General features: G+C 42.1%; 1 protein-coding gene across 1 annotated transcript in view; it reads right to left on the reverse strand.

Annotated features, from left to right (window-relative positions):
- The window catches only part of DNAH11 (dynein axonemal heavy chain 11), a 323,685-nt gene that overhangs the window by 38,556 nt on the left and 259,489 nt on the right, over positions 1-25,640 (reverse strand). Inside the window, exons 66-67 of the mRNA XM_004604267.2 lie at positions 6,780-6,984; positions 2,390-2,554 (exon numbers count right to left, since the gene is read on the reverse strand). Of these exons, the coding sequence (XP_004604324.2) occupies positions 2,390-2,554; positions 6,780-6,984 (370 nt within the window). The remainder of the gene's footprint in view (positions 1-2,389; positions 2,555-6,779; positions 6,985-25,640) is intronic.

Raw genomic sequence — 25,640 nt, forward strand, 5'->3', positions numbered from 1 at the left:
GAAGAGAAGAAGAGCGAATTAGAAGTTAACTTCAAAGCTAAGACCTAATTTACTTAATTGCACTAATCTTTCCCATCTCAGAGCCCCCTAGGATTCACTTACTTAAAAGGAGGGAGTAATTTGGGATTCTGTTTCCCTATTTAAACGAAGACAAATATATGGGAAGTGTGGTAACACAGCCTCATCTGGTAATGAATAGATTAGTAATGAGGACATTTCAGAAAGCAAATCAGAAGTCCTTTATTTTGAAGCAATGGAATTTGAAGAGTTAATGGTCACTTGGAGAAGTCCAAAGTGCATGCCAGGCATGAGGCAGATTGAGATACAAGTTGGATGATCAGTAGGAAGTCTATTCAACAGAATTTTTAACTGGCTTTTAGGAAATGTCACCTTCCCTGGGTGAATAATGCTTCTGAGTACAGCAGGAGACCATCCCTGGCTCCGTCTCCTGCCACTGAAGGCCCAGAAACCAAACTTCAGCTCTAAGTATTTCTTTAAAATATCCAACAGAAAGAGAGACCTGTGGTGAGCCAGGACCATGTGGGCTGGCCAGCACTGAATGCTAAGACTTTTGTGATTTTAAACCCTAAAAGCCAGCAGGTCTCAGTCTTTATTTATTTAATTTTTGCACTTTGGTCACTCAGAGACAATACTAGCCTGACACAGAATTCAATCTGAATGGCTGGTTCTCGGCTGAATGAGAAGCATAGATTCCATTGCATCTATCTCCATTTATAACTCTGCACAGCCCAGTGTCTAAGAGCAGTTTGCTAAATGACTCTACATTCATAAGGCAGACCTTTTAGAGAAATCGCCGAGTTTGATTACATTCTCTTTTTACCATGTTAGTAAGCAACAGTCTTTATTTCACAAAGGACTGTTTGCATTTTCTGGGGCATGTTGTATAAGTTTAAGGTATGTAACTTACTTAACTTGCCTAGATTATAAGGGGATGGCCACAGTTAGTTCATACCAGAGATCTGATTCCCACCCTGGACAGCCTTGAAACCAAGTTTATTCCATCTCTCTCCTTATTTCTCTCCTATACATTCTCTTAATTAGAAGTGATTTTTGATAGATTATTTAAGATGCTCTTAAACAGAGGCAATCTAGCTCAAAGTAATAGATATATATCAAAAAAGAAGAGTTTAACTATAGTTGAAACAATAATGAAGAATTCAGCATTTTAAAAAATTTAATTTGATGTAGAGTATAAAATAACATGAGGCTGACACCTAAGGACAGTAGATACAAGGGTCAGAAAGACTGCTCCATGGTTGGAAGCCTGCCTCATGAGTGGAGGGGAAAAGGCAGCTGGAATAGAGAAGAGATCACTAAGAAAATGATGGCTGGAGGAATCGGTTGGGATGGGAGATGTGTGCTGAAAGTAGATAATGGACCAAACATGATGACCTCTCAGTATCTGTATTGGAAACCATAATTCTCCAAAATAGAGAGAGACAGTATGGGGAATATTGTCTGCCATGGAGGCAGGGGGAGGATGGGAAAGGGGGGTATACCAGGGATATTGGTAGTGGGGAATGTGCACTGGTGGGGGGATGGGTGTTTGATCATTGTGTGATTGTAACCCAAACATGGAAGCTTGTAACTATCTCACAGTGATTCAATAAAATTTAAAAAATTAATTTGATTTTATATACTATTTACAATACTATTAATGTTAGGGTTTCATGCATATAATCATCCAACCCCACATCCTTCACCAGAGTGTTTGTTTACCTCCATCATTGTCTCAAGGTTTCCCCTGCCCCAAATAATACTTTCATTCCAAGCTCACTGTCTAACATGTGGATGCTAGAGCTGCAGTTTGTATTATTTAAAGCATATTCAAGTGTGCGCCACTAGTGGCATATTGAAGTTATCCCTGGTACAACCCCTTGAACAGAGGGACTTTAGAGAATGCCCTGGGTCCTGACTTCTCTGGGAACTAGTCTGTTGCAAGCAAAAACTGACATTTCCAGAAAAACATAGATTAACTGGCCTTGATTTGCTGGAGGCTGACAGCTTCTGATTGTTGGGTGCCAGCAATACTTCCACCTTGCCTCTGTCTTAGAGCACCAAGGATAGGGCTCCAGCAGCTTCTCTGTCGTCATAACAATACCCTGCCTCTCTTGTTAGTGCATATAAGCACATTCTCTTAGCCTCTGTTTAATCATTGCCTTTTCTAATAAAATTGATCATATGACTATGAATCTATGGCTCGTGTGGGTGGCTATGTTGTGGCCATGCTGCTCAGGTGCCTGAGCATCAGCTTCTGTGGATCAAAGAACTATGTCCTTGTTCCTGGGGTCTCCGTAGTGATGAGATAACTACAGTGAGTTAAGCAGAGCCCTCTTGCGTCTTCCAGGGCTCCGGTGCCTTTTCCCACCTTGCGCTCTATTTCCGCTGCAGTTGCCTTAGTTGTCTCCAGTCTTTCAACTAGTTTGGTGTCACCTAGGAAACTTCCCTCTGCTGCAGAGAGGCGCAGAAGGAGGTCATCCTCCAGGTACTTCAGCTCGATCTTAAAATCATTCTGGTGCTTTGTCAAAGCCAACTAGTGCAAAGAAAGAAAAGAGATGGAAGTTAAACTCATGCTTTAGAGTACTTCCTCCATGACACAATTCACAGAATCAACATATAATAAGATGTGCGTAACAATCAGACACACCAATCACAATTTTTCTTGTTTTTTTTGGGGCCACACCCGGCCATGTTCAGAGAATATTCCTGGTTCTGTGCTCAGGAATCCCTCCTGGTGGTGCTTTGGGGATGGTATGTGATAGTGGAGATTGAACTGGGGTTGGCCACATGCCAGGCAAGCACCTTACCCACTGAACTATCCAACTTTTCTAATCATAATCTTAAATAAGTCTTTAAAAAAGGTCAGAGGGCATGTTAAAATCTGGTCATACTCCGGGCCCAGGGTTTGTCTATATGTCATCCTCATTTAACATCATATTCTATTTAGAGCTAGCAGATGCTATTGGGCTACACTAGCACGCAACAGGGACGGATGGAGATGTTACTGGCGCCCACTTGAGCAAATCAATGAACAATGGGATGACAAGTGATACAAGTGATTCTATTTAAGAAAATATGAGAAATTTCTGCTCCAAACTGTAAAGAGCTGGAAGTCATCATTTACATTCTTTTACATCATTTACATTCTTACCTGAGAGGGGAAAAAAAGAGCTAATTAACAATTCTCAGTTTCCTCAAAAAACTAAGCCACAGAGCATACTGCCCTTTAGAAGAGTGGAAAGAGGAGCAATGATTATCTGTATTCACCTCTCAGGAACATGTGAACATTAGCTGGCTAATAGAGAGAAGCAGAACATACAATGTAAAATTTCCTGGGGCTGTACTTTTAGCAAACTTCCAACACTTTCATAATTTTTTACATCCAGAAGCCTGGTCAGAGGGACAGTACTGGGTTAAAGTGCTCGCAATATGTGGCCAACTCTTCCTGGCACTGCATATGGACCCTTGAGCACCACCAGGAGTGATCCCTGATCACAAAGTCAGGAGTGACTCCCACGCACAGAACAGTGTGGCTCTCAAACAAACAACTCCAGAAAAGACTTAGCTGGCTTTGAGGGGGATAAGGGGAAAATACACTCTAGTTTGGGCAGAGAAGAGAATGAACAAATATTCTGAAAAATGCCCAGAGAAAAGTTAACCTTTTACGGATGTCCAGATATTTTTGAGAGCATTCTGCCCTATGTTGGAAGTCTTGAACCAGCAGTCAGGGACCAGAGCTGGTCTGCAATGTGTAGAAAGGCTGAAAACCACTGGCCGAGCAACTAAGTTATAACTGCCAGTCCGTGGACTGAGATATAGGCAGCTGCTGGTTTGCAGTTATAAAATGGCTGAAGACATTGCACTGAACAAAATCCTGTCCTCCAAGGAAATTTCTTTGCTAGAATTTCATCTGACTAGGAGAGAAGGACAATTAGAACCCCAGCCTCCTTTAGACTTCCTTTCTCATATCAAAGTTAAAAACAGATGATAAGTATCTATCTTGAAAGTGATTCATGTCTACTGAAAAATCTAGGATTGAATCATACTACTATAAAACGCTTTTTGTCTACAATTGCACTGAACAGGTCAGAGGATTTATACTATTACAGAATGCTTCCTGCCTACAATTGTACTGAAAAAATACAGAAGACTTATTATAATATTATTGAATACTTTCTGTTTATAATGCAAATGAAAAATTTGGAGGATATAATCATACTATTATAGAATGCTTTCTGGCCACAATTCGTATGACTCTCTGTAATTCTTATGAGGGAGAAGCCAGAAAGAGACTCTATTGAAGAAGCATCTCCTCGGGAATTCCAAACACACAGGAAAGATAAAATCAAGGATACTTGAAGAAAGGGAAACCTAAGATACCACCCAGCTGTAATCAACATAAAATAGAGTCTAATTCCTCCCAGCCATAAAATCATAAAGTCTCAGGCTAAAAGTCTATTTACTTCTGCTCCAATTATCCCATACATCATATCTGGCTTTCAGCAAAAAAAGTAAAGGAGAAGGGGAAAATACCTCTTTTTAAATGGAAAATCTAAGAGGAAAAGGAAAAAATAAAGGAAAAAATCAACACACACAAAATTTAAGTATTATAATAAGTAAAAAATGTACATGTGGGAATATCTGAGAATAAAAAGGAGAAAAAAGTCTACAGATAATAACAGCTATGAATTTTCCAGTACTAGTGATATTAGACGAATCATAGATCCAGAAAACTCACAGCATGCTAAGCAGGGTAAATAATGAAAAATGAAAATGATTATCTAGGCATATCATGTTCAAACTGCAAAAAATTTTGAAAAATGTCAAAGGAAGTCTGGTCGTGGGAGTAAAAATCTCAATTATGGTGGAGAAAGTAAAAGAATTACAGGAAGAGTAATCAGGAAGAGGTAAAGTAAAATATTTAAGACATGGAAGATAAAACCCCCTAGAATTCTGTATCTGGCCAAATGATTCCTTAAAAATTAAGGAATCAGGGGCTGGAGCTATAGCACAGCAGGTAGGGCATTTGCTTTGCACTTGGCTGACCTGGGTTCGATTCCCAGCATCCCATATGGTCCCTTGAGCACCGCCAGGAATAATTCCTGAGTGCATGAGCCAGGAGTAACCCCTGTGCATTGCCGGGTGTGACCCAAAAAGCAAAAAAAAAAAAAAAGTTAAGGAAACATAGACTTTTCCACAAAACAGGAATTTACTTATATACCTATGCTACAAGAAGTTAAATTTGAGTGGATGTGAAAACTGGATCCTTGCTACAAATCTGGTGGACTTGAGGGGTCAAAGCAATAAGACAGTGGGTAAGGTGCTTGCCTTGCATATAGGTGACCTGGGTTTGATCCCTAGCACTTTATATGATCTCCTGAGTCCCATGAAGAGTGATTCCTGAGCACAGAAGATCCCTGAGCACCACTAGGTGTGGCCCCAAAACAAATACAAATGAAAATATGATGGATGTGCAAAGGGCACAGCAGTTTTGAACATAGCCTAGCAGTTCCCCAAGTGATGCAGAATGACCCAGTCATTCTACTATTATACACTGAAGAAAAGTGAAACATACATCTACACTAGAAATATATTTGCATGAAAATGCTCATAGCAGTACTATGTATTGTCCCCTAAATTGGAAACAACTTGAATGTTCACAATTATGTATAGGATAAATAAATATGGTACAGCCAAATAGATAATGGAATATCAGTCATAAGAGAGAATGAGTAACAGATATATACAAGAACATAGATGAACCTTGAAAACATCTTTCAATAAATCAAACCAAAGAAAGGCCACGTATTTTGTGAAATGTTCTGAACAGGCAAATCTTCAGAGACAGATGATCTTTGGCTGAGAGGGACTAGGAGGGAGGAAATAGGAGTAACAACTAACAGAAATGGATCTTCTTTTTTGAGGCAGTATAAAGTATTTTGGGGTTTTTTTTTGAGGGGACAGGATCTCCCAAGTGGGACCCCCACCACCAGCACCGGTGATTCTCAACCTACTGGGTCACTGGTACAGTGCAAGGGTCTGAGGAAGTGACGCTCTCAGGTACTGCAGTGTCAGGGAAATGTGCGGGGACATCCCATGACACGGGGCCCTCTCAGGCCACACCCACTGAGTTTTCTTTATTAATGTACATTTTCCCCAATATATGTTTTCCTTTCCTGCATGGCAGAACCTGGCAAGCTCCCCGTGGCATATTCGATATGTCAAAAACAGTAACAATAACAGGCCTCATTCTCCTGACCCTGAAAGAAGCCTCCAATCATTGGGAAAGATGAGTAAGGAGAGTCTGCTAAAATCTCAGGGCTGGGACAAATGGAGATGTTACTGGCACCTGCTTGAGGAAGTTGATGAACAACTGGATGACAGTTATACAGTGATGTTTTCCTTTAAGTACTATTCATAACTTGCTATAATTCCCTTAGCTTTTCCAACCTACTTTCCTTTCATGCTCTCTGCCCTGGCAGAATTGGCCTACAAGGCATGCACCAACCACATCCCCTCTGTTTGCCAAGACTGACGTACATCTTGCTTATCCTATTCGCTCATCTCTGACCAGCAGGCATCACCTAAATCACCTTCATTAGCAGGAGTTTCCTGAATTACTTCAACTTCTCACATATTCCCTCAGTTTTCTCAGTTAAATTACAAGATCCCCAAAGGGCAGAAATCCTATCTTGTTCATTAAAAGCAAATCGCTGTTTGGACTAAGTGGTGGTGGCGGCTGACTTAATCCTCCTTACCTTAAGTTTCTCCAAATCTGGCCTCTCGACACTGACCACCTCTGCCAGTAGCTGGGCTTCTAGACCATCTTCTGTGACCGTAAAATTGAGGAGGGTTGTCTGGGCTTGCAATTCTGGTTTATAGTGAGGATTTGCTAGCTTTGTGTGCAGGATAAGCCGAAAGTTCTTGTTAAATTCACACTCTTTATTTCCAATCTTGATAAACCTGAAGGGAACAAAGTATAGTCAGAGAGTCCCCTGGCCCATACCTGATGCTAAGGTATCATGGCTTTCTCCGATCGTGTGCCACACTTGAGCTGGGAGAGTGAATGCTTCAGGAGTTTCCAGCTACTCACAGTTCGCTTCAATGATAGGAACAGGAATTGTCCATTAAACGTGCTGAAGATTTCTCAGGTGTAAAATGGTGATAAGAATGGCACTCACCTCAGAGATTGTATCATAGATACCACAATTTGCATAAAGGGCTTTAAGCAACAAATATCAGTACTTCTGCAATTGACCTTAAACATTTTTATTCTTGAAGGATATTACGAATAGGAATGTGCTTATGTGTGTGTACCCAGTAAACTATTAGAAACTCATGTCACTATATTACTGTCATCCCATTGCTCATCAATTTGCTCAAGTGGGCACCAGTAACATCTCCATTGTGAGACTTGTTACTGTATTTGGCATATCGAATATGCCACGGGTAGCTTGCCAGGCTCTGCCATGTAGGCGGGATACTCTTGGTAGCTTGCTGGGCTCTCCAAGGGGGGGCAGAGGAATTGAACCTGGGTCGGCTGTGTGCAAGGCAAACGCCCTACCCACTGTGCTATCACTCCAGCCCATATATGCATATTAATATCTATAGACTTAAAATTGCAGTCCAGCACAGTGGCATGGCGCAGAGGAGTGAGAGCAGTCTACCACGTGGATGGAATCCTCCTTAGCTCCCGGAGCCACCACCAAGCTTTGGCCTTGAACCCCTGCTCCCCGGGCCGCGCACACCAGGAGCGGGCACTTAATTCAAATTGCTCCAATAAGAAGCACCTTTCCTGACTCTTGGGAAGGGACTGAGAAAAGGGGGAGCTGGGATGGGAACCCAACAGCTGGAGCTGAAGACATTCTGTCCCATGGAATCAAGCAGCAGAGAGAGACATTCCAGGTTTCCTTAGGAATATTCCTGTCTTCAGATGGAAGAGCACCATGATGGGAGCATGTTCTCAGTTTTGAGGGTTTTAAAATCTCATCTTCTCTAAAAATGGCTGCGCTGTGCATCAGCTACCAAACCTGGCCCCGGTGCTAGATGATGGTGGTGTTGGTAACCGCAGCAAAGTTCTGCACCCCTTTCCTGAGGGGAAGCGGGGAGGAGGCGGCTTGGCTTTCCTCTCTCTCAGGTGCTCGGTTCTCACTTCTAGGGCTCTGCTGCCTGGGATCCATCATCTTCAGGGTGGAGGCTACAGTGGGACAGTGGCACATTGGCTGAGGCACAGGCGCGGCAGAGACAGAGTCTGGGGTGGACCTCTGCTCTCTGTGCACTGCTCTCCACATCGCAGATGGCCATCTCCCCCAGCCCCCCGCACAGGCCGAACACCACTCTCTGCCTGGAGCAGGTAGCGGCTTCCTCCTGCTGCAAGTTCATGGTTGCCTCAACTTCTCTAGGTGGTTCCTTGAACCCTTGCCTCGGAAAATTCTTTTAATTAAGTTATTAAAATCTATCACTAATCTCTAGTCAGCCTAAGAAGGTTTTTTGTTTTGTTTTGTTGAGAGGGAGGCTGGGGTCCTGAGTTACACCTCGTTGTGCTCAAGGGTCCCTTGGAGTGGTGCTTGGGTACCACACGATGCTGTGGACTGAACTCAGATCTTCACTAACAGACAAAGACACTAAAGTGAGTGTCTTTACTCCTGGCCTATCTCTCTGGCCCATAAGAAGGCTTTTAATTTATGGTAGACAGAGAAACCACAAACACTAGGATTTAAGAATTCTTCCAGCAAAATGGCCTAGACTGCCTGAGAGTGAAAATTCACACAGCCAGAGAGCATGAGAATCCAGCCTAAGTATTTTTTCTAGTCTTCCCTTTTATCTTAAATATTCGGGAAAACCCCTTCCTTCTAAGTGCTAAAAATACTTTAATTATAGAGCTACCATCATCATACCAATAGAGAATGTTATCCAAAGCCAATATTATCTTAACTTCAATATAATTTTTTTAAATAATCGTGAACAAAATAATTACTTATCTCAATGACTTACAGGTGAGATACTAGTTCTCTAATTTATCAATTTTGGAAAACTGAAGGAATCCAAAGACAAGACAGTGTGTATTAGGTTCAGCATTCAGGCAATGTTCCTTTTTATAAAAAATGTTCCAATATTTGCAGCATTTTTTTTAAATATGGGGAGAGATACCCGGAATACTGAAATGTAGCAATATTTTAGGTTGTTGTTGGTTGAGTTGTTTAACAATAGAATTTTTATTATTATGTCTTATGCTGAGATTGAGTCTCTGGTATGGTGAGAAAAAGGTCCCTGGTTCACTGGCAATGGTATTTTACTGAATAATATATATATATATATATATATATATACATATATATGTACATATGTATGTTTATATATAGTGAGAAAGAGAGAAAGAGAAAGAGAGAGAGAGTATGCAGGGCATCACACATACAAACCATTAAAAAACTCTTCCTTCCCCTCCCGTCCTCTCCCTTCCCTTCCTTTACTCTCCTTTGTCTTGGGGGTCACATCTTGCTGTGCTCAGGGATCAATCCTGGCAGTGCTTGAGGGACTGGTTTTGGTGCTGGGGTTCAAGCTAGATCAGACACATGTAAGCCAAGTGCCTTAACCCTTGTACTATCTTTCTGTACAAAAAAGAAACTTCTCAAATACAAAAATTTTAGATAAATCATCACTGAAACTTTCATTACTACAACTAAGAAGCTAGATCAGATCTCAAAAGCTAGATCAGATTCGTGATCTTCGGTTTTCATCCGGCTCTTTTATCTTTAAAAAAAAAAATCTAGCTCTTGAATTGTATTCCACTGTAGTAAACTCTACTGAAAGCAAACAAACTTTCACAGTTTCCCTTCAGTGTCTCGGCCTAAAAAGGATTTGTCAAGAGTCAGACATGGGAAGAACACTCTTAAAAAGCTGAAAACAGCCACTTTACTCTTGCTAGCTAGCTTCTGTTTTCACTGTGTCAGGATGTCAAAGTTTAATTTCTGCTTAATTTCTCCAGGAGATTAAAAAACATTCAGGTGGCAACTCCCCTTCTAAGTCATTATATATCTAATGCATACATCCTTTAAGAAAAAACATGTCAAGAGTTCAACATGACTATTGAAGAGAACACAGAGAATGCTCAGAGCGGAATGACTGAAACGGCAGAGCAGTGTTCACAGGGAAGCAAGCAGTCACTGGTGGCCAGTGATGAGGGTAGGCCTGAGGCTCTTGGATAGGCTATGGATCTGGTCCATATGCTTGCATGCATTTACTTTTCATTTGGGGGCTACACCTGGCTGTGCTCAGGGAACACTCCTGGTGGTAATTTGGGGTTCTGTATTCAGTTCTAGGGATAAGACTGGGGTCAACCATGTGCAGGGTAAGAACTGAACCCTTGTGCTATGTCTCCAGACCTACTAGCATGCCTTCTTCAATTGATATCATGCTAAGATAATTATGCATCACTGATAATTTCCTCAGCTCTTTGCTTTTAATCACAAAATTGGTTGAAACCAAACATCTATTCATTCCATAGGTACTTGCTCAATATGTATGAGAGGGGTTGGAACACTTGGCCTGTAGGTAGTAAAAGAATCCTGTGGTTTGGCCCTAGTACACAGTGGGACAGACAGGCTTCTGTCAGCAGACTGCTTGATTGTGGGGTCTGTGGATGATGCTATAAATATGGTCCTTGGCAGGAAGAAAGTTTCCCCACCCCTGATACACACTATTTCAGACTCTCAGAGAACCTTCTATGCATGGGAACATAAGGTTATATCACTATCACTATCAAGATAACACAGTCCCTGCTCTCACAAACATTATCACTGATTCTCATAATAGGGATAAGGGGAATAACATTTGATATATTCTCAGATTTTTTTAGTCATAAACATGTGTCAAGTACCCACAATGTGAATGACATACAATGAGCATAGCTATGTACAATTTAAAGACAAGTAAGAGATATTAGGAAAAATAAAGTCATGGAATTTGCTTAAAAATGAATGAACATGGAAAGTATCATGCTGAGTGAAATGAGTCAGAAGGAGAGGGACAAATATAGAATGACTGCACTCACTTGTGGGATATAAAAATATATAGTATGAGACTATATCCAAGGCCAGGAAAAACAGAGGCCAGGAGGACTGGTCAATGGTTGGAAGCTTGTCACAAGTGTGTATGGGACAAAGGGCGGTCACTCTGGACAAGAACTAAGTGTTTAAAAGTAGGTAAAGGGATATACATGATAACCTTTCAGTATCTTGAATTGCAAACCATAGTGAATGCCCAAAGAGAGACAGAGAGAGAGACAGAGAGACAGAGAGAGTCAGAGAAAGATAGAGACAGAGAGAGAGAAAGGGAGGGAGAATGGGAGGGAGAAAGGAGAAAGGGTGGGAGGGACAGAAAGACAGAGAGAAAGAGAAACAAGAAGCAGGTGGCAGGAGTGGGGGTGAGGTGGTGGCTGGTGAAGGGACTGGTCTAGTATTGGAACATTCTATTACTGAAACCCAATTATGAACAACTTCATAACTGTATATCTCACTGTTATTCAATTAAAAAAAAAGACAAGCAAGGGCTGAAAAAAGAGTGCAGAGGTCAAGATGCTTGCGTTGTATGTGGCTGACCCTGGTTTGATCTCCAGAACTGCATAAGGTTCCCCAGCACTCCCACGAGTGATTCTTGAGCACAGATCCAGAGTAAGCCCTGAACACCACCAGATGCACCCCCTAAACCAAAACAAAAAAATTAAAAACAACAACAACAACAAAGGATTTGAATAGGCAGTTTCCCAAATAAATAAATAAATAAATAAATAAATAAATGACCACAGACATAAAATAATGCTCCCCATCATTAGTCATTAGGAAAATGCAAATCAGAGCCACAATGAGGTACAACTTCAAGCCCATTAGATGGCCATAATTGAAAATAAAAGGCATTAACAAATATTGGTAAGAATGTGGAGAAATTATACCCTTCAAACTTTGCTAGTGGGATGTAAAATAGTGGCCAACTCTGGAACTTTGCTCTCATTGTTGAACAGAGTTCAACAACCATTTACCAGAACAAAGAATTGCCCAGTGATTCACTTCCTGGCTACACACAGGAAGCTTAAAACAAATTTAAACATGCTTACACAGAATTTGTATGCAAAAATTCATAGCAACATTCTTAATAATAGCCAAAGCTGGAGATATCCCAGAAAGTAAATCCATAAACTTAAAAGTTGATAGAGAGGATCCAAACAATACATTTTATTTACACACACACACCACACATATACACACACACCACACACACAGACCAGTGATATATACTGCAACTTGGATGAATCTTGAAGACACTTTGCCAAGTGAAAGATGTCAGTCACAGAAGCCCCAATTTATGCAATTCCACTAACAGGAAATGCCCAGAATAGGCAAATCAACTCCACTAGAATGACTGATGATAACTCAGGAGTTCTAGCTCTGAATCTGGCTATGGAAATGGCTATGGAATGCTGTGACTCTGTAACAAAACCACTTATTTTTAACTTTAAATTATTAAATCACACACGTCACACACACCTTGGCCATATACGCTTGGTCCTGGAACACAAAAGTGGGTGTAAACCATCTGAGAGCCATATTCACCCACATTCTGTATTCCCAGATGCAGGATCTACAGGTAAGGGGGTCGAGTTGAGTGTGCATGGATTTTGGTATGGGAGTAGGAGTGCCCAGAAACCAGTCACCTTTGGAAGCCAAGGGACAGCTGTGCTTAGGGAGTCAAAATCCTGTATGCATTTCAGACCGTTCAGAAGGTGATTCTAAGCCCTGATACTCAAAGGCCAATTGTATTCTTTGTCGATCTTTTCATAACTCAGTAATCAATACTTGAAAAATTATTTTTCCCCACACCATTATTCATTGCAGCACTTAGTACAATAGCTAAACTATGGAGTCAACTTAGGTGTTCAAAGGAGGATGAACATTGAATGTATATACCGTGGTGAAGATATGGTACCTATATACAATGGAATACTATGCAGCTGTAAGGAAAGATGAAATTGCAATTTGTTGCAACCTGGATGGAACTGGGAGATGGCAGGTTGAGCCAAGTAAGCCAGAAGGACAAATACAGATCTCGCTTAACTGCGGTATATAGAATAACTAGATGAGGAAATGTAATGTAGTAAATGGGGGCACCTAGCTCAATCTTGACCATAGAGTACAGGAAGGACAGAGAAGGAACTGAATCAAGAGGGGAAGGAAGAGGAGGAGAAATGGAAGAAATGGAGGAACAGGGGGTCAGGGGTCTTGGGTATACTTGTGGTGTGGGAGAGTGCTATAGCTACGTATGCAAAGCACAGACTCAACAACACTGAAAACCTGAGATCACAGTGACAGACAACCACAGAACTCTGAAATGTGCCTGTCAAGGTGGCAGGTGGGGCTGGGTGGAGGGGAGGGGGCATGAAAACACTCAGCGGAGGGAAGCTGACAGAGGTGGTGGGATTGGTGTTGAAATACTATACGCCTAGGCCCCAACTATTAATAACTTTGTAAATCATGGTTCTTGAATTAAAAAAATTATTTCGAATTGTAATTTAGGTAAGCATAAAACTCCCTGAAGAGCCAAAGCAGTTCTGGGGGGCTGGGGGCTACTCTTTCTTAGATCCTGGGCTGCATCTAGACTGCCCAGAGAGGCATCAGCATAATCCCCTCTCAAACACAATAGCAGCTAATCCCCCGGCTCTCCTGTAACAGACTGCAAGATTCCAACAAGTCACTCCAGAGGCCTGAGAAATGGTACAGTGGGTAGGGTGCTTGCCTTGCACATGGCTGATGGGGGGGAGGGGGTTGATCCTTGGCCCTCCCCACCCAGGGTTCCCCTGAGCTAGCTCCCCAGCAGGGATCCCTCAGTGCAGAGCCAGGAGTAAGCCCTTAGCACGTCTGGATGTGGCCCACCCCCCCCAAAAAAAACCAAGGAATGACACAGAGCCCTTCCCATCCGCTCAGGCTTTTAAGGAAAAGAGCTTTGCTTTGGGGTGTAGGAGAGATAAAAGTTCGATCCCCGGGACCACATATAACCCCTAAGCAGTACCTAGCTTCTGAGCACTGACCCAGCACTAGCTCTGAACACTGCCTGGTGTGGCCCAAACCCCCACACCTACCCCCCAAATTTTAACTTGCTAACACTTATTTAACCAAATGGCTAATTTAAAGCAATGCCCTCTAAGATAGTTTAAGGATGACCTTATTTGAGAAGGAGAAGTGTATCTGCTGCTCTGATTCGCTCTGGTTTTCCTTCTTTCTCTCTTTTTTTTTTTTGTGGTCAAGGCTAGACCCAGGAGGCTCTATCACCTGTTGGGGGTGCATGTGGTGTTGGGGATCACACCCGGGGCTCTTGTATGCAAAGCGCGCCCTCCTGCAAGTCTGAGCCATTTTCTGCTCCAGTCAGGCAAAAGACAGTCAACTGAAGTAAAGAGAAGAATGTCAACCCGTAAAATTGGGTTTCACATTTTGCTCTGAAACATTCTTTTATAGGTTTAGATTTTCCAGGGAGAGTCAATTATCTTCAATTGGAGCGTTTATGATCTATGAAAGACAAAACCTGTGCAATGACTCATGTGGGTTTTATCACTGCCGCAGGGTTCATTTTTGGTTAATCTCCTATCTGGGAAAATGAAACAGGCCGCTAACACCTACTCTCAGGATTTGAAGGATCCAAAAACAACAGAGTTAAGCACAGGGGTGGAAAATCAACAACCGCACTGCTGCCTCTGAAAGGTAGAGACTCAGAGGTTACAACTTTTGGAACACAAAAGAAGCTGATGTGCTCTTGAGCGACAGACAGCAAGTGTGAAGAGCAACAGACATCTTGAGAGCGGGGCCAGGGTGGCAGTACAGAAGTTAATTCTGCAATCGTGGTTCTTATGGTCCCCTGACCACTGCCAGGGATGGCCCCTGAGCACAGAGCCAGGAGTAAGCCCTGAGCACCACCAGGTGTGACTCCCAAACCCAACCACACCCAAACCAAAAACAAACTTGGAAATGGGGCCAATTCCTTAAAGAATTGGCCGTAACCCATGTCCCACCTCACATCCTCCTGCAAGAAGACACTGAGCTCCCAATACTTAGTGGCCATGCAAATCAAGCAAAGCAGGCTGACTGCAGCTGACTGAGTTTCCTCTCAGGGGTTTTTATTCCTCTTGCAAAGGGACTGAGCTGCCTCCTCTTCTCACTGCGGAGAACTGTGGGTGTCGGGGGAGAGAGTGATGAGGCAATCTCAGGGAGCGCAATTGCAACTCCCATCACAAACATCACGATTTAATTGGCTAGGACACGGTGAGTCAAAGCAGCTTTCTAACCTAGAGAGAACACTGTATGGCCAGAGCAGTTCCAGAGAGCATCCATTAACTTCTATTTATGAACCTACATGTCTGTGACTTTTCCGAGGTCACCCTGCTTAGTGGCAAAGCTGGGACTGGAACCCAGGCCGCTAGACACTTATGCACGAAGTCCCATCACTGTAGCACACTGAAGATTTGTTTGTGGCTTAATGGGAACAGCTCATGACCCCCACTTCTGTCACCCTGTGTGCCCCTTGGTCATAAGGGGGTACTAAGAAAATACGCCTGACTAGGTAACAGTCTATAGTACCTGAAGAAAAATATAAAGAAAACATGCCCTACTAGGGTTAGCTTAGAAATTCTGCTCTGATTAGGACAGAAGATTAGATTTTCCTAAGTGTCTACCTTCAGGAGGAAAAAAGCTATACATATACATATATATATGTATATATATACACACATATATATATATATTTAAGCTATAGTTTTTGGTTCACATATTCAGGAAATAAATTACTGAATTCACAACATTTTAATAAATGAGTCACTCAATTTACATAAAATTTTAAGTTTGACAAATTGCTTACTATTAGTGTAATAAAGACACACCTCTACAAATTAACCTCAAATTCAGTTTCCATGTCAGAGTTGAAAAAAAATCAGGAACACAGAGAATTTCAAAATTCTTTCAAAGCTTATTCAAAATTCCTCCTAAAGGTCTTCTAGGGTAAAAACAACCCTGATTTTTTTTTAAGTCACAGAGGATCATTACTGTTGTGAAGGATTATATAAAACTGATATTTAGAATATTTAAAATTTAACTCTTTTTTTGTTTGTTTTTTGGGTCACACCCATCGATACTCAGGGGTTACTCCTGGCTCTGTACTCAGTAATCACTCCTGGCGGTGCTCAGGGGACCATATGGGATGCTGGGAATCGAACTCAGGTCAGCTGTGTGTAAGGCAAACGCCCTACCCACTGTGCTATCACTCCAGCCCCTAAAATTTAACTCTTGGTTAATGTTCATAACATTTCTGCTACAAATATGGAGATATATTTATCCCAATTATCAGATTTATCTAAAAACCTTAGTGAGTTCAAAGAGGCGACATTATCACAATATAATCAAGATGAGAATCTAAAATTGGAGATAATGATATGGTGTTCTTGTTTCTTGGATGTCCGGAAACTAAGAAACTGTTTTTGTTTTTTTGTTTTCATTACAAGATCACCCCTAGTAGTTCTCATGGATTACTCCTGGCTCTGTGCTCAGGGATGACTCCTGGTGGTGCTTAAGGGACCATATACAGTGCTGGGAATTGAACTTGGGCCAGCCACATGCAAGGCAAGAATCTTAACCACTGCACTATCTCTCTAGCCCCTGGAAGTGTTTATTATTTTTCTTAGAACTGTTTTCAAGATTCAGCATAGCTACTATTGAAGTTCCCCATGGCTTATTCAATATGCCAAAAACAGTAACAGTAACAGGTCTCATTCCCCTGACCCTGAAAGAGCCTCCAATCGTTGGGAAAGACGAGAGGCTGCTAAAATCTCAGGGATGGAACCAATGGAGATGTTACTGGCATCCACTCGAGTAAATCTATGAACAACGAGATGACAGTGATACTATTGAAAATGCCAACAGTTTTGGGTCATAAATGTGCAAATGAATTTCTCTACTGATCGCATTTTTCTACTTAATTTCTGAATACCTGATACCATCATTACTTTTTATTACTGCCTTAAAATCAAATATATAAGAGCAATATGTTTAGCTTATTAAATTTTAAAAGTTCGATTTTGGGACCAAACCTGGAAGTGCTCAGGACTGACTCAGGACTGACTTCTGGCTCTGTGCTTGGGTACCAAACTGGAGCTGGCTGTGTGCCAAGCAAATGCCCAAACCCCTATACTATCTTTCTGGCCCCACCATTTCATCTCAAATAAGGACTTAATATGTGGCAGATTTAGAAATGTTTGCAAAACCACTGGTGGTTGAAGAGACTTCCCTAAGCTGAAATCTCCTTCTATCCAAGATTTTTACTCTAAACTGGGCGATTTAGTTAGTCCACACGTTCTCCTGTTATCAGGAAGGAGGAACTTTATTCTCCAGGTTCTATGCCTTCTTGTCAAAGTAAGAGATAGTAGGTGGATTTTGAGATAATTAAACAACATAGTTCCACGAGTCAGAAAAATAGGCACATGTTCAGGAGAGAGAAAAAAAAAAGTCTACTAAATGTTTCAGTGGACAGCTAAAAGCCTTACTGCCTGGCCTGCTGTTCCAAATGAAAAGCTTCTAGATTAGCCTTGTGCACTCCAACTGCTCTGGCTAAGAAAGCAGGGGAAGGATCTGGTGGCACCCAGTGGAGGGGAAGTGTTACTTAGCAACCTTGCTTGAAGGTCTGTGCCAGGTGGTCGAAATGGGCTTCCGAAGAAAGGTTTTGGCTGAAAGCTGCACAGCTGGTAAAGCATTCAGGGAAAGGAAGGGAAGAAAGTCCTGCATAGAAATGAGTTAATTGTCTTGCTGCTTTATCGTGCAGGTAACAGAACAAACATGTCCTTCTAAGATAAAAAGCAAATCTCATAGAATTTAAAAAAAAATTATGTGTAGTGGTGTAGGTACCACTAAATGGGAGAAAAGGAGGCAGTTAAAAGTTCTGCTCATAGGCTGTCCATTTGAGAAAGATATATTTCTATCTCTGCTTCCATTTTTATCTGCTTCTATATATAACACAGGCATTTTTCAATAAGCCACATATAGATATTATATACAGCATTACAGTATGTAGCATTACAACAGACATGTTCTGGGTTCAAACATACTCGGTTTTTAAAAAAAAATCACGTTTTTTGAGAATAAAAACTAAAGGTTCTTATTTGTGACCCTGGTGTTTACTTTCATACAAAGGCAAACAACTACTAACAAGAAAACTCAGTGAAAACTCATTATCTGTATTCCTGAGCATTACTTTAAATACTGCATATTACTTTAAAAACTCATTATCTGTATTCCTGTGTATACTTTTTAAAAAATCTTGATTACACTTAAGAATAGAAAGGTTGTTGAAGGTCTTTTCTGCAATTAAGCTTGACTTTGAATTTAGAAATTAGGACAGCAGAATGCTGAATTATATTATATGATGGTATGAATTAATTTGAAAAAATTCTTACCCACAATAAATATTTTATTGAAAAATTATCAGTTCCAGAGCTCAAAAGAGCACATTTGATCACAGTGTGGGATTTACAAAGTCCCTCATAAATCCTATCTACAATCTCAAATAGTCAACTGTGATATAATCAATTGACAACTCTAAGAACAATGACAAAGTAACAATTAGTAACTGGAAAGTTGGAGTCAGAACAATAGTAGAGTGGGTAGGGTGCTTGCCTTGCATATGGTACACCTGGGTTCAGACCCCGGCATCTACATATGGTCTTCTGAGCTCTGACTCCTGAGTGCAGAACCAGGAGTAAGCCCTGAGCACAGCTGGGTGTGGTCCGAAACAAAAAAATTAAACAAAACAAGAATCCAAAAAGTCACTAGCTCCAAATATTAATCTCAGAACAAATTTCAGGAAATGTTATCTTAAAATATAAATATCTGTAAAATACCAGCTCCCTTTCACTGTATTATTTTTGCAAAAGTAGAAATTTACAGGCTAAAGACAGAGTACAGAGTTTAAGGCAATTGCCTTACATGTGGCCAACCTTGGTTTGATCACTGGCAGCCCATAAGGTCCTCTGAGCACAGAGACAGGAGTAGCCCCTGAGTACCACTAGGTATAGTCCATCCCCCGAGAATAAATTTATGCCACACAGCTATAGCTAATATTTCTACTAGTGTTAAGCTTATCATAGGGATACCTTTTTCTCTGGGATTGCTAAGGAGACCCTCTGTGGTGTCCCAGATTGAAACTGGGTGAGCGGGATGAGGGGCAAGAGTTTTAACTTCTATACTGTGTCTCTGGCCCCTGAAGAGAAAGTATTGTTAAAGACAATCCAAATGACTATTGTTAAAAGAATTACTATAAGGAAATGTCTCTGAACAACATTTATTCACTTAAGAGCAAGCTGAAATGTGTCTTGTAGTAAGATTCCTCCAGCTAAGATTAAAGTTAAAAAATTACTCAATAATATTTGGAGAAATTTGAAAGATTAAAGAGATACAATTTTATGAAGAAGCTTCACACATCAGTAGCTTCTCTAATATGTAAGCCAGTAAATTTGCTTTGCAAAACGTATGTGTTGATAAATCTTCCCAGATATGTTTTCTGTCGATTGATACTGTAAGATATATTTTACTTAAAATTAGGATTGTCTGGAGTTTGGTGGATTTAATTATTTGTAATTACCCAGTGGTTGTCAGCCTGTGGCCATTTTATGACAGTGGTATCTACTATGTGGGTCAGGTTCAACTGTATATCTTCTCAAACACAGATTTAATGTGCTATTGATGAAACCATTACTTGAACCAAATTAAAGTCTGGGCTGATGTATTGGTCCACAGGGAGCTGTCAGACATGAAAGGAGTAATTAGTATTCATTACTTCATACTCCACAACGTTCCAATTATTAATGAACTTCAACTTTTGGACTATGCTATATCTATCACAAGCATCTCCTCAAGACATTCATTATTAGACATAATAAACTAATGTTGGTGAAGAAAAAGGACCTCAAAGCAAACTGCTAAAAACAACAACAACAACAACAAAACACTCTTGATAGTTAAAAAGTCCAGGAAGGAGGAGGTTTTTTTGGAGTGAAAGTGTGACCCCACCTGCACAGAAAATGAGGATGAAGGGAAGAAGGGCAGACACTGGGGAGGCATCAGCAGGGTGTCTCTACGGACAGATGCCCTCACATTTTCTGACTTTCAATGCCACTTTGTCTTCACAGAGTCAGGGGACACATCTGTAATCCAACAGTCAACATTGCATAGAACTGAAAGGTAGAGAGAATTTAAAAAAAATCAAAGAAAAACTATATTAGGTAATGGAACAAAAGATCTTTTAGAAAACTGACCAAACAAGGTGGATGACTTTGGGGTATGATGAAGGCAGCCAACTTTTTTTCTGTTCCATTGCAACACTGCAGCAGGAAACCTCTACTAGTAAAGCCAGATCAAAATTTTACCCTTACCCAACCCCCCATTCTATTCTCTGAGGTTTTATTTTATTAAGAGTAAAGTAAACCCTCTATTTAGCAGTATACTTCCCCCCACCCATATTTCCTTAAAACTGACAAGCAGTTTTCAAGAAGGAACAAGGAAACATTTGCTTTATTTAAACACACTTCTTTGTTAGATGAAAATAATGCAACCACTAAAATAGTCAACTAAATTCCAGAGTAAATTTAAAGCTCTTATAATAAAATTAGTCTCAAATTTAGTGTTTCCAATTTCTTCCCCTCAAAAATAGTAGGTAGTAATACTTTGTTATAGAGAAGTTGGCTCCTCTTCTGTATAATAAGGAAATAGAAGAGGGGCTGGAAAGATAGTGAATGCAGAGGTGAAGGCACCTGCCTTGCACACAGCCTACTCAGATTCCATCCCTAGCACCAAAGACAGTCTCCTGAGCACCCACGTATGATTCCTGAGCATCACCTAGCATGGTCCAACACCCCCACACCCCCCAACCCAGCCCCCCAAAGAAATAAGACCAGTAGAAGAGCAAATCTCCCTAACTCAGTTCTCTGAAAGACCCCAAAATACTTTGTGTGTGTGTGTGTGTGTGTGTGTGTGTGTGTGTGTGTGTGTGTGGCGGGAAGAGGGTGCCTCACCAGTGATATTTAGGAGCCCAAAAACTGACGCACAGGTTCTGAGGGTTGCCTATGATTCTGGAGCTAGAATAAAGGCTTCATGAATGACACCCAAGTGTTCCAACTCATCAGACTAGCTACCTGGCCCCAAGCATCTGTAACTTTTAATCATTACACGTGAGGATATAAATTTGTTTAAACATTTTTTTGTTCGGTGGTGGTGGGGTAATTCCGGGGGCCCCACCAGCCAGTAGGTTTGGACCAAGAGATAGAGAATGTTGGTGTTGCTTGGATGCAGCAGGGCTGCGGGCTCTCAGCGGACCACGGAGGGCCTGGGATTGAACTGAGCGGTCCTATCGCTGTACACTTCCCTGGCTCCTTAGAAACAGCTTTGAATTATCTGGGAAATTATCACTGGGCATTATCTCTGAAAGCTGGAAGTGCAGAACTGCTGCAACCCAACTCTGCAACTCCTGCACACAAGCTCTAGGGAACCCTCTTGCCTGCTCGCATTGTATACTGATATTCTGTATATTGATATATTGTATATATTGATATTCCGTGGGGATGGAGCAATAGCACAGCGGTTGGGCATTTGCCTTGCACGCAGCTGACCTGAGTTCGATTCCTCAGCCTCTCTCGGAGAGCCCGGCAAGCTACTGAGAGTATCGAGCCCGCGTGGCAAGCTACCCGTGTGTATTGGATATGCCAAAAACAGTAACAATAAGTCTCTCAACAAGAGACGTTACTGGTGCCCGCTTGAACAAATTGATGAGCAACGGGATGACAGTGACAGTGACCAATTGGTATTCTGTATATTGATGTTTGTAGTGACATGACTTGTAGCAGCAAAAAAAAAAAAAAATTGAGAGCAGGCAAAACTCCTTCACTAGCAGCATTAAACTAAAGAAGAGTTCTATGTCCTATCATTTGACGCAGCAGGAGCGGAAGGGTGGAGTGCCAGGGAATTCAGTTGGTCACTTTAAATGTCACCCATGGAACAGGTAGTCAAGCAGAATTGTTAATGGGATGGCTGGGGAGTGGGATATGGCAGAAGATAAAAGGAAACCCCCGGCTCTGGCTTGCTCTCTCTGGACTCTCACTGCTCTTCTCTCTCCTCTCTCCTCCAGGACCAGCCCCTCCCTCTCTTCATAGACTGCAGGATCAGGGAGGGCTGCACGCTCCGACAGATTGCCAAGTGCAGGCAGGCCTCAGAGGCTCAGACAGGGGCAAGATACAGACAGGGGAGCTCAGACGCCCAGGGACACTCAGATTCAGGCAGGGCTCAGATGCCCTGGAAAGCTCAGTCTCAGGGCTTGAATGGACAGGTAGTGACAAGGTGCTGAGCACAGAGTGTCATCCATGTGCATGTGGTCAGGCTTGGAGAGTCATGCAGTACCACAGAAACTGCTGGGATACTGTTGGGAGGTCCAGTGAATGTACAGAGCACAGGGATCTCGCCCATTCACATGTGGCTGTGGCCAGAGACTGAGAAAAGTGTACAGGGGGATGGGACCAGGCCAGCCATTGTTCACAGGAGGCAAGTAGACAGCACGGGACGAGATAGGGAGGTGTTTCACAGGACGGGACAACGACAGGGAGAGGACCGGTGATTTTGCTCATGGGTAAAGGAGAGACCTGGACATCTGGGGCGGAACTTGGACGCATCTACTTTCTCTGTACAATAACTTTAATCTTCTGAGTGTACTTTGCAAATCTTTCATACAATTCTCAAGAACCCACCAATGCAGGGAAATCCACTTTTACACTAACACATTGGCTACTACAATGATACTTAATCACTGAATTGGTATTGAAACAAGGTTAAAAGGCTTAGAAACAAAACAATGAGTAAAAATATCAAAGAAAAGAGAAACAATAATGACCTGGCTACGCAGGCCTGATGGGTCATTGTTTGGGCCCGAGAGTGAGGTGCTGCTTGCACCTGGCAGAACTGGGGTCACCAGAACCATACCCAGCAGTGCTTACAAGTCATGTAGATATGGAGACAGAACTCACGGTCTCCTACACGAAAAGCACACACTCAGCCTTAAACCTCTAACCTGAAAAAAAGATGATTTGAACCACACTTCCTGGACTGGGAGGAAAGGACATGTAGACACGGGGACATGAAAGACTTTATTCAGCTCGAGGAAATGAAAAGCCTAAAACTATACTGTTGGGCATAGAGAAAAACAAAATTAAAAATTAAGATTCCAAAACAATGATGAGGAACAGCAGAATGAAATAGTAGGCGTTAGACTGGCTGAACAGCAGTCACAGGAATTCTACTGAAAAATAACAGTGTCTGCTTAATTGAAAAGCTGCTCAAGAAACTAGGATTTGGGGCTGGAGAGATAGAACAGTGGGTAACTTGTTTGCCTTGCATGAGGCTGACCCGGGTTCGATTCCCAGCATCCCATATGGTCTCCTGAACATTGCCAAAGTAATTCCTGAGTGCATGAGCCAGGAGTAAGCCCTATGCATCGCTGGGTGTGACCCAAAAAAGTAAAAAAAAAAAAAAAGAAAGAAAGAAAAGAAACTCGGATTCCAGGGGCTGGAGCAATAGCACAGTGGTAGGGCATTTGCCTTGCACGCAGTCAACTCATATTGGATTCCCCCGCCCCTCTCGGAGAGCCCAGCAAGCTACTGAGAGTATTGTGCCCTCACGGCAGAGCCTGGCAAGCAACCCATGGTGTACTCAATATGCCAAAACCAGTAAGTCTCACAATGAGAGACATTACTGGTGCCTGCTCGAGCAAATTGATGAGCAAAGGTATGACAGTGACAGTGACAGGATTCCAGGACCAGAGGTAAAGTATGGCAGGCAGAGCACTTGCCTTGTACTTAACTGTCCCTGGATGTATCCCTACCATCCCACATGGTATCCTGAGCCCCACCAGGAGTGACCCCTGAGTGCACAGCCAGGAATAAGCCCTGAGCACCATGGGGTAAGCCCCCACCATCCTCCCCCCCCCAAAAAAAAAATAACTAGATTGCCACTTCAGATAGTCACAAAGCATCTAACAAGATATTATTCTCTCCCAATCAGCATTTTCTCAACTGTGGAGTGAGTAGAACTTCTACTTTTCTGACTGAATAGCGTCTCCAATCTTCAACAGTACTGCTGAAGATACATACTCCATGCTCAGCTCCTATTTTTTTGAATGAATATCAAAGCAAGAACTCAGTCTTTGGGTGTCTAGTAAGGGAAGCCATTCCCTATTTCTCAGCCATCATTTCTACTTCTACATCCCTTTTCTCCATAAATCACACAAGCATTTAACTTGCAAGAAGACTGGAAATCACTCCTGAATTTTCTATCTTACCAACAAGAACCAGCTAATGGACAAGAACAATATTGGGGGTATGGTGCTGCCAACAGGTTAACCTGTACCTGCGGGACGAGTGTATCAGCAGCCTGATGGTGCCTTCAATCTTCCTGATACTCCAAAACTGCCGCTGTGCCTTTGGTCAGACCCCAACAACTTGGGACCAAGTTTACCAAGAAATTAAATGGCCAAAATCTAGGTACATGGGAGCCACACCCACAAACCACCTCTGGCTCAGCCATATAAGCTTATTTATTGGTCTTATTTCAGAGGCCCATAGATAAATCTCAAAAGAGATCAAAAGCTGCAGATAAGCTCAGAATCTCCCATGGCTGAACAGACTGAACAGACTGGGGTAAATCAGAGGGGGGTGGATTGGCCTGGTGGCCTGCCCAAGCAGAGCCCCCAGCAGCCACTTGCTTCCACAATTCAAAATCCCAGTCATAACCTTGGCCTGACTGCACTTCTCAGGATCTCAGGATAGACCTCACCAAGATGTAATCTGCTGAACATTCTGGTATGTGGGTTTTGTGATGGAAATCTCCAGGCTTTCTCACAGTTGGGGTGGGCTATCTCCCCCCACTTCCCAATACACACGGAAGCACTGGCAGTTACCACCATGAACCAACTCCAGCACCACCTGTCAGCTCTACTGCTGGCCTTACTTCAGAGACCCCTAAATAAATATCAAAAGAGATCAAAAGCTGCAGTTAAGCTTGGACCTGTGCATGGCCAAACAGACTGGGGTAAATTGGAGAGGGGCGGCTGGGCCTGTGCGCGCCCAAGCAGAGTCCCCGGTAGCCACTTGCTTCCATAATCCAAAATCACTGCTATAACCCTATCTTGATTCCACCCTCTCATGATAGTCCTCACCAAGATATAATCTGCTGAAAATTTTGTAATGTGTATCTCAGTGTGTAGGGAGCCATTTTACCTTACTGATCTTATCCTGTCACTATTTGTTTAATCCTTGAGAATCCTTTGTTTTTATTTCTATTTATAAGGTCATTGCCTTACTGTAGATGTCTCAATGGAATTACTACAATTGTTTGCAAATGAGTCTCTGGCTGAAGTCCATGCACCTTCAATCAATACTTCACACTGCAAACATCATGACCTTCCAGAAACACAAATTTCTGAGCATGGCTCTCACAGCGTGCTTCATTCGCTTTCTCATTTACTTACATTCAGGATTTTCAAGGGAAAGAGGACCCCCA

The sequence above is a fragment of the Sorex araneus genome, chromosome 1, assembly GCF_027595985.1.
Source record: "Sorex araneus isolate mSorAra2 chromosome 1, mSorAra2.pri, whole genome shotgun sequence".
Lineage (NCBI taxonomy): Eukaryota > Metazoa > Chordata > Mammalia > Eulipotyphla > Soricidae > Sorex > Sorex araneus.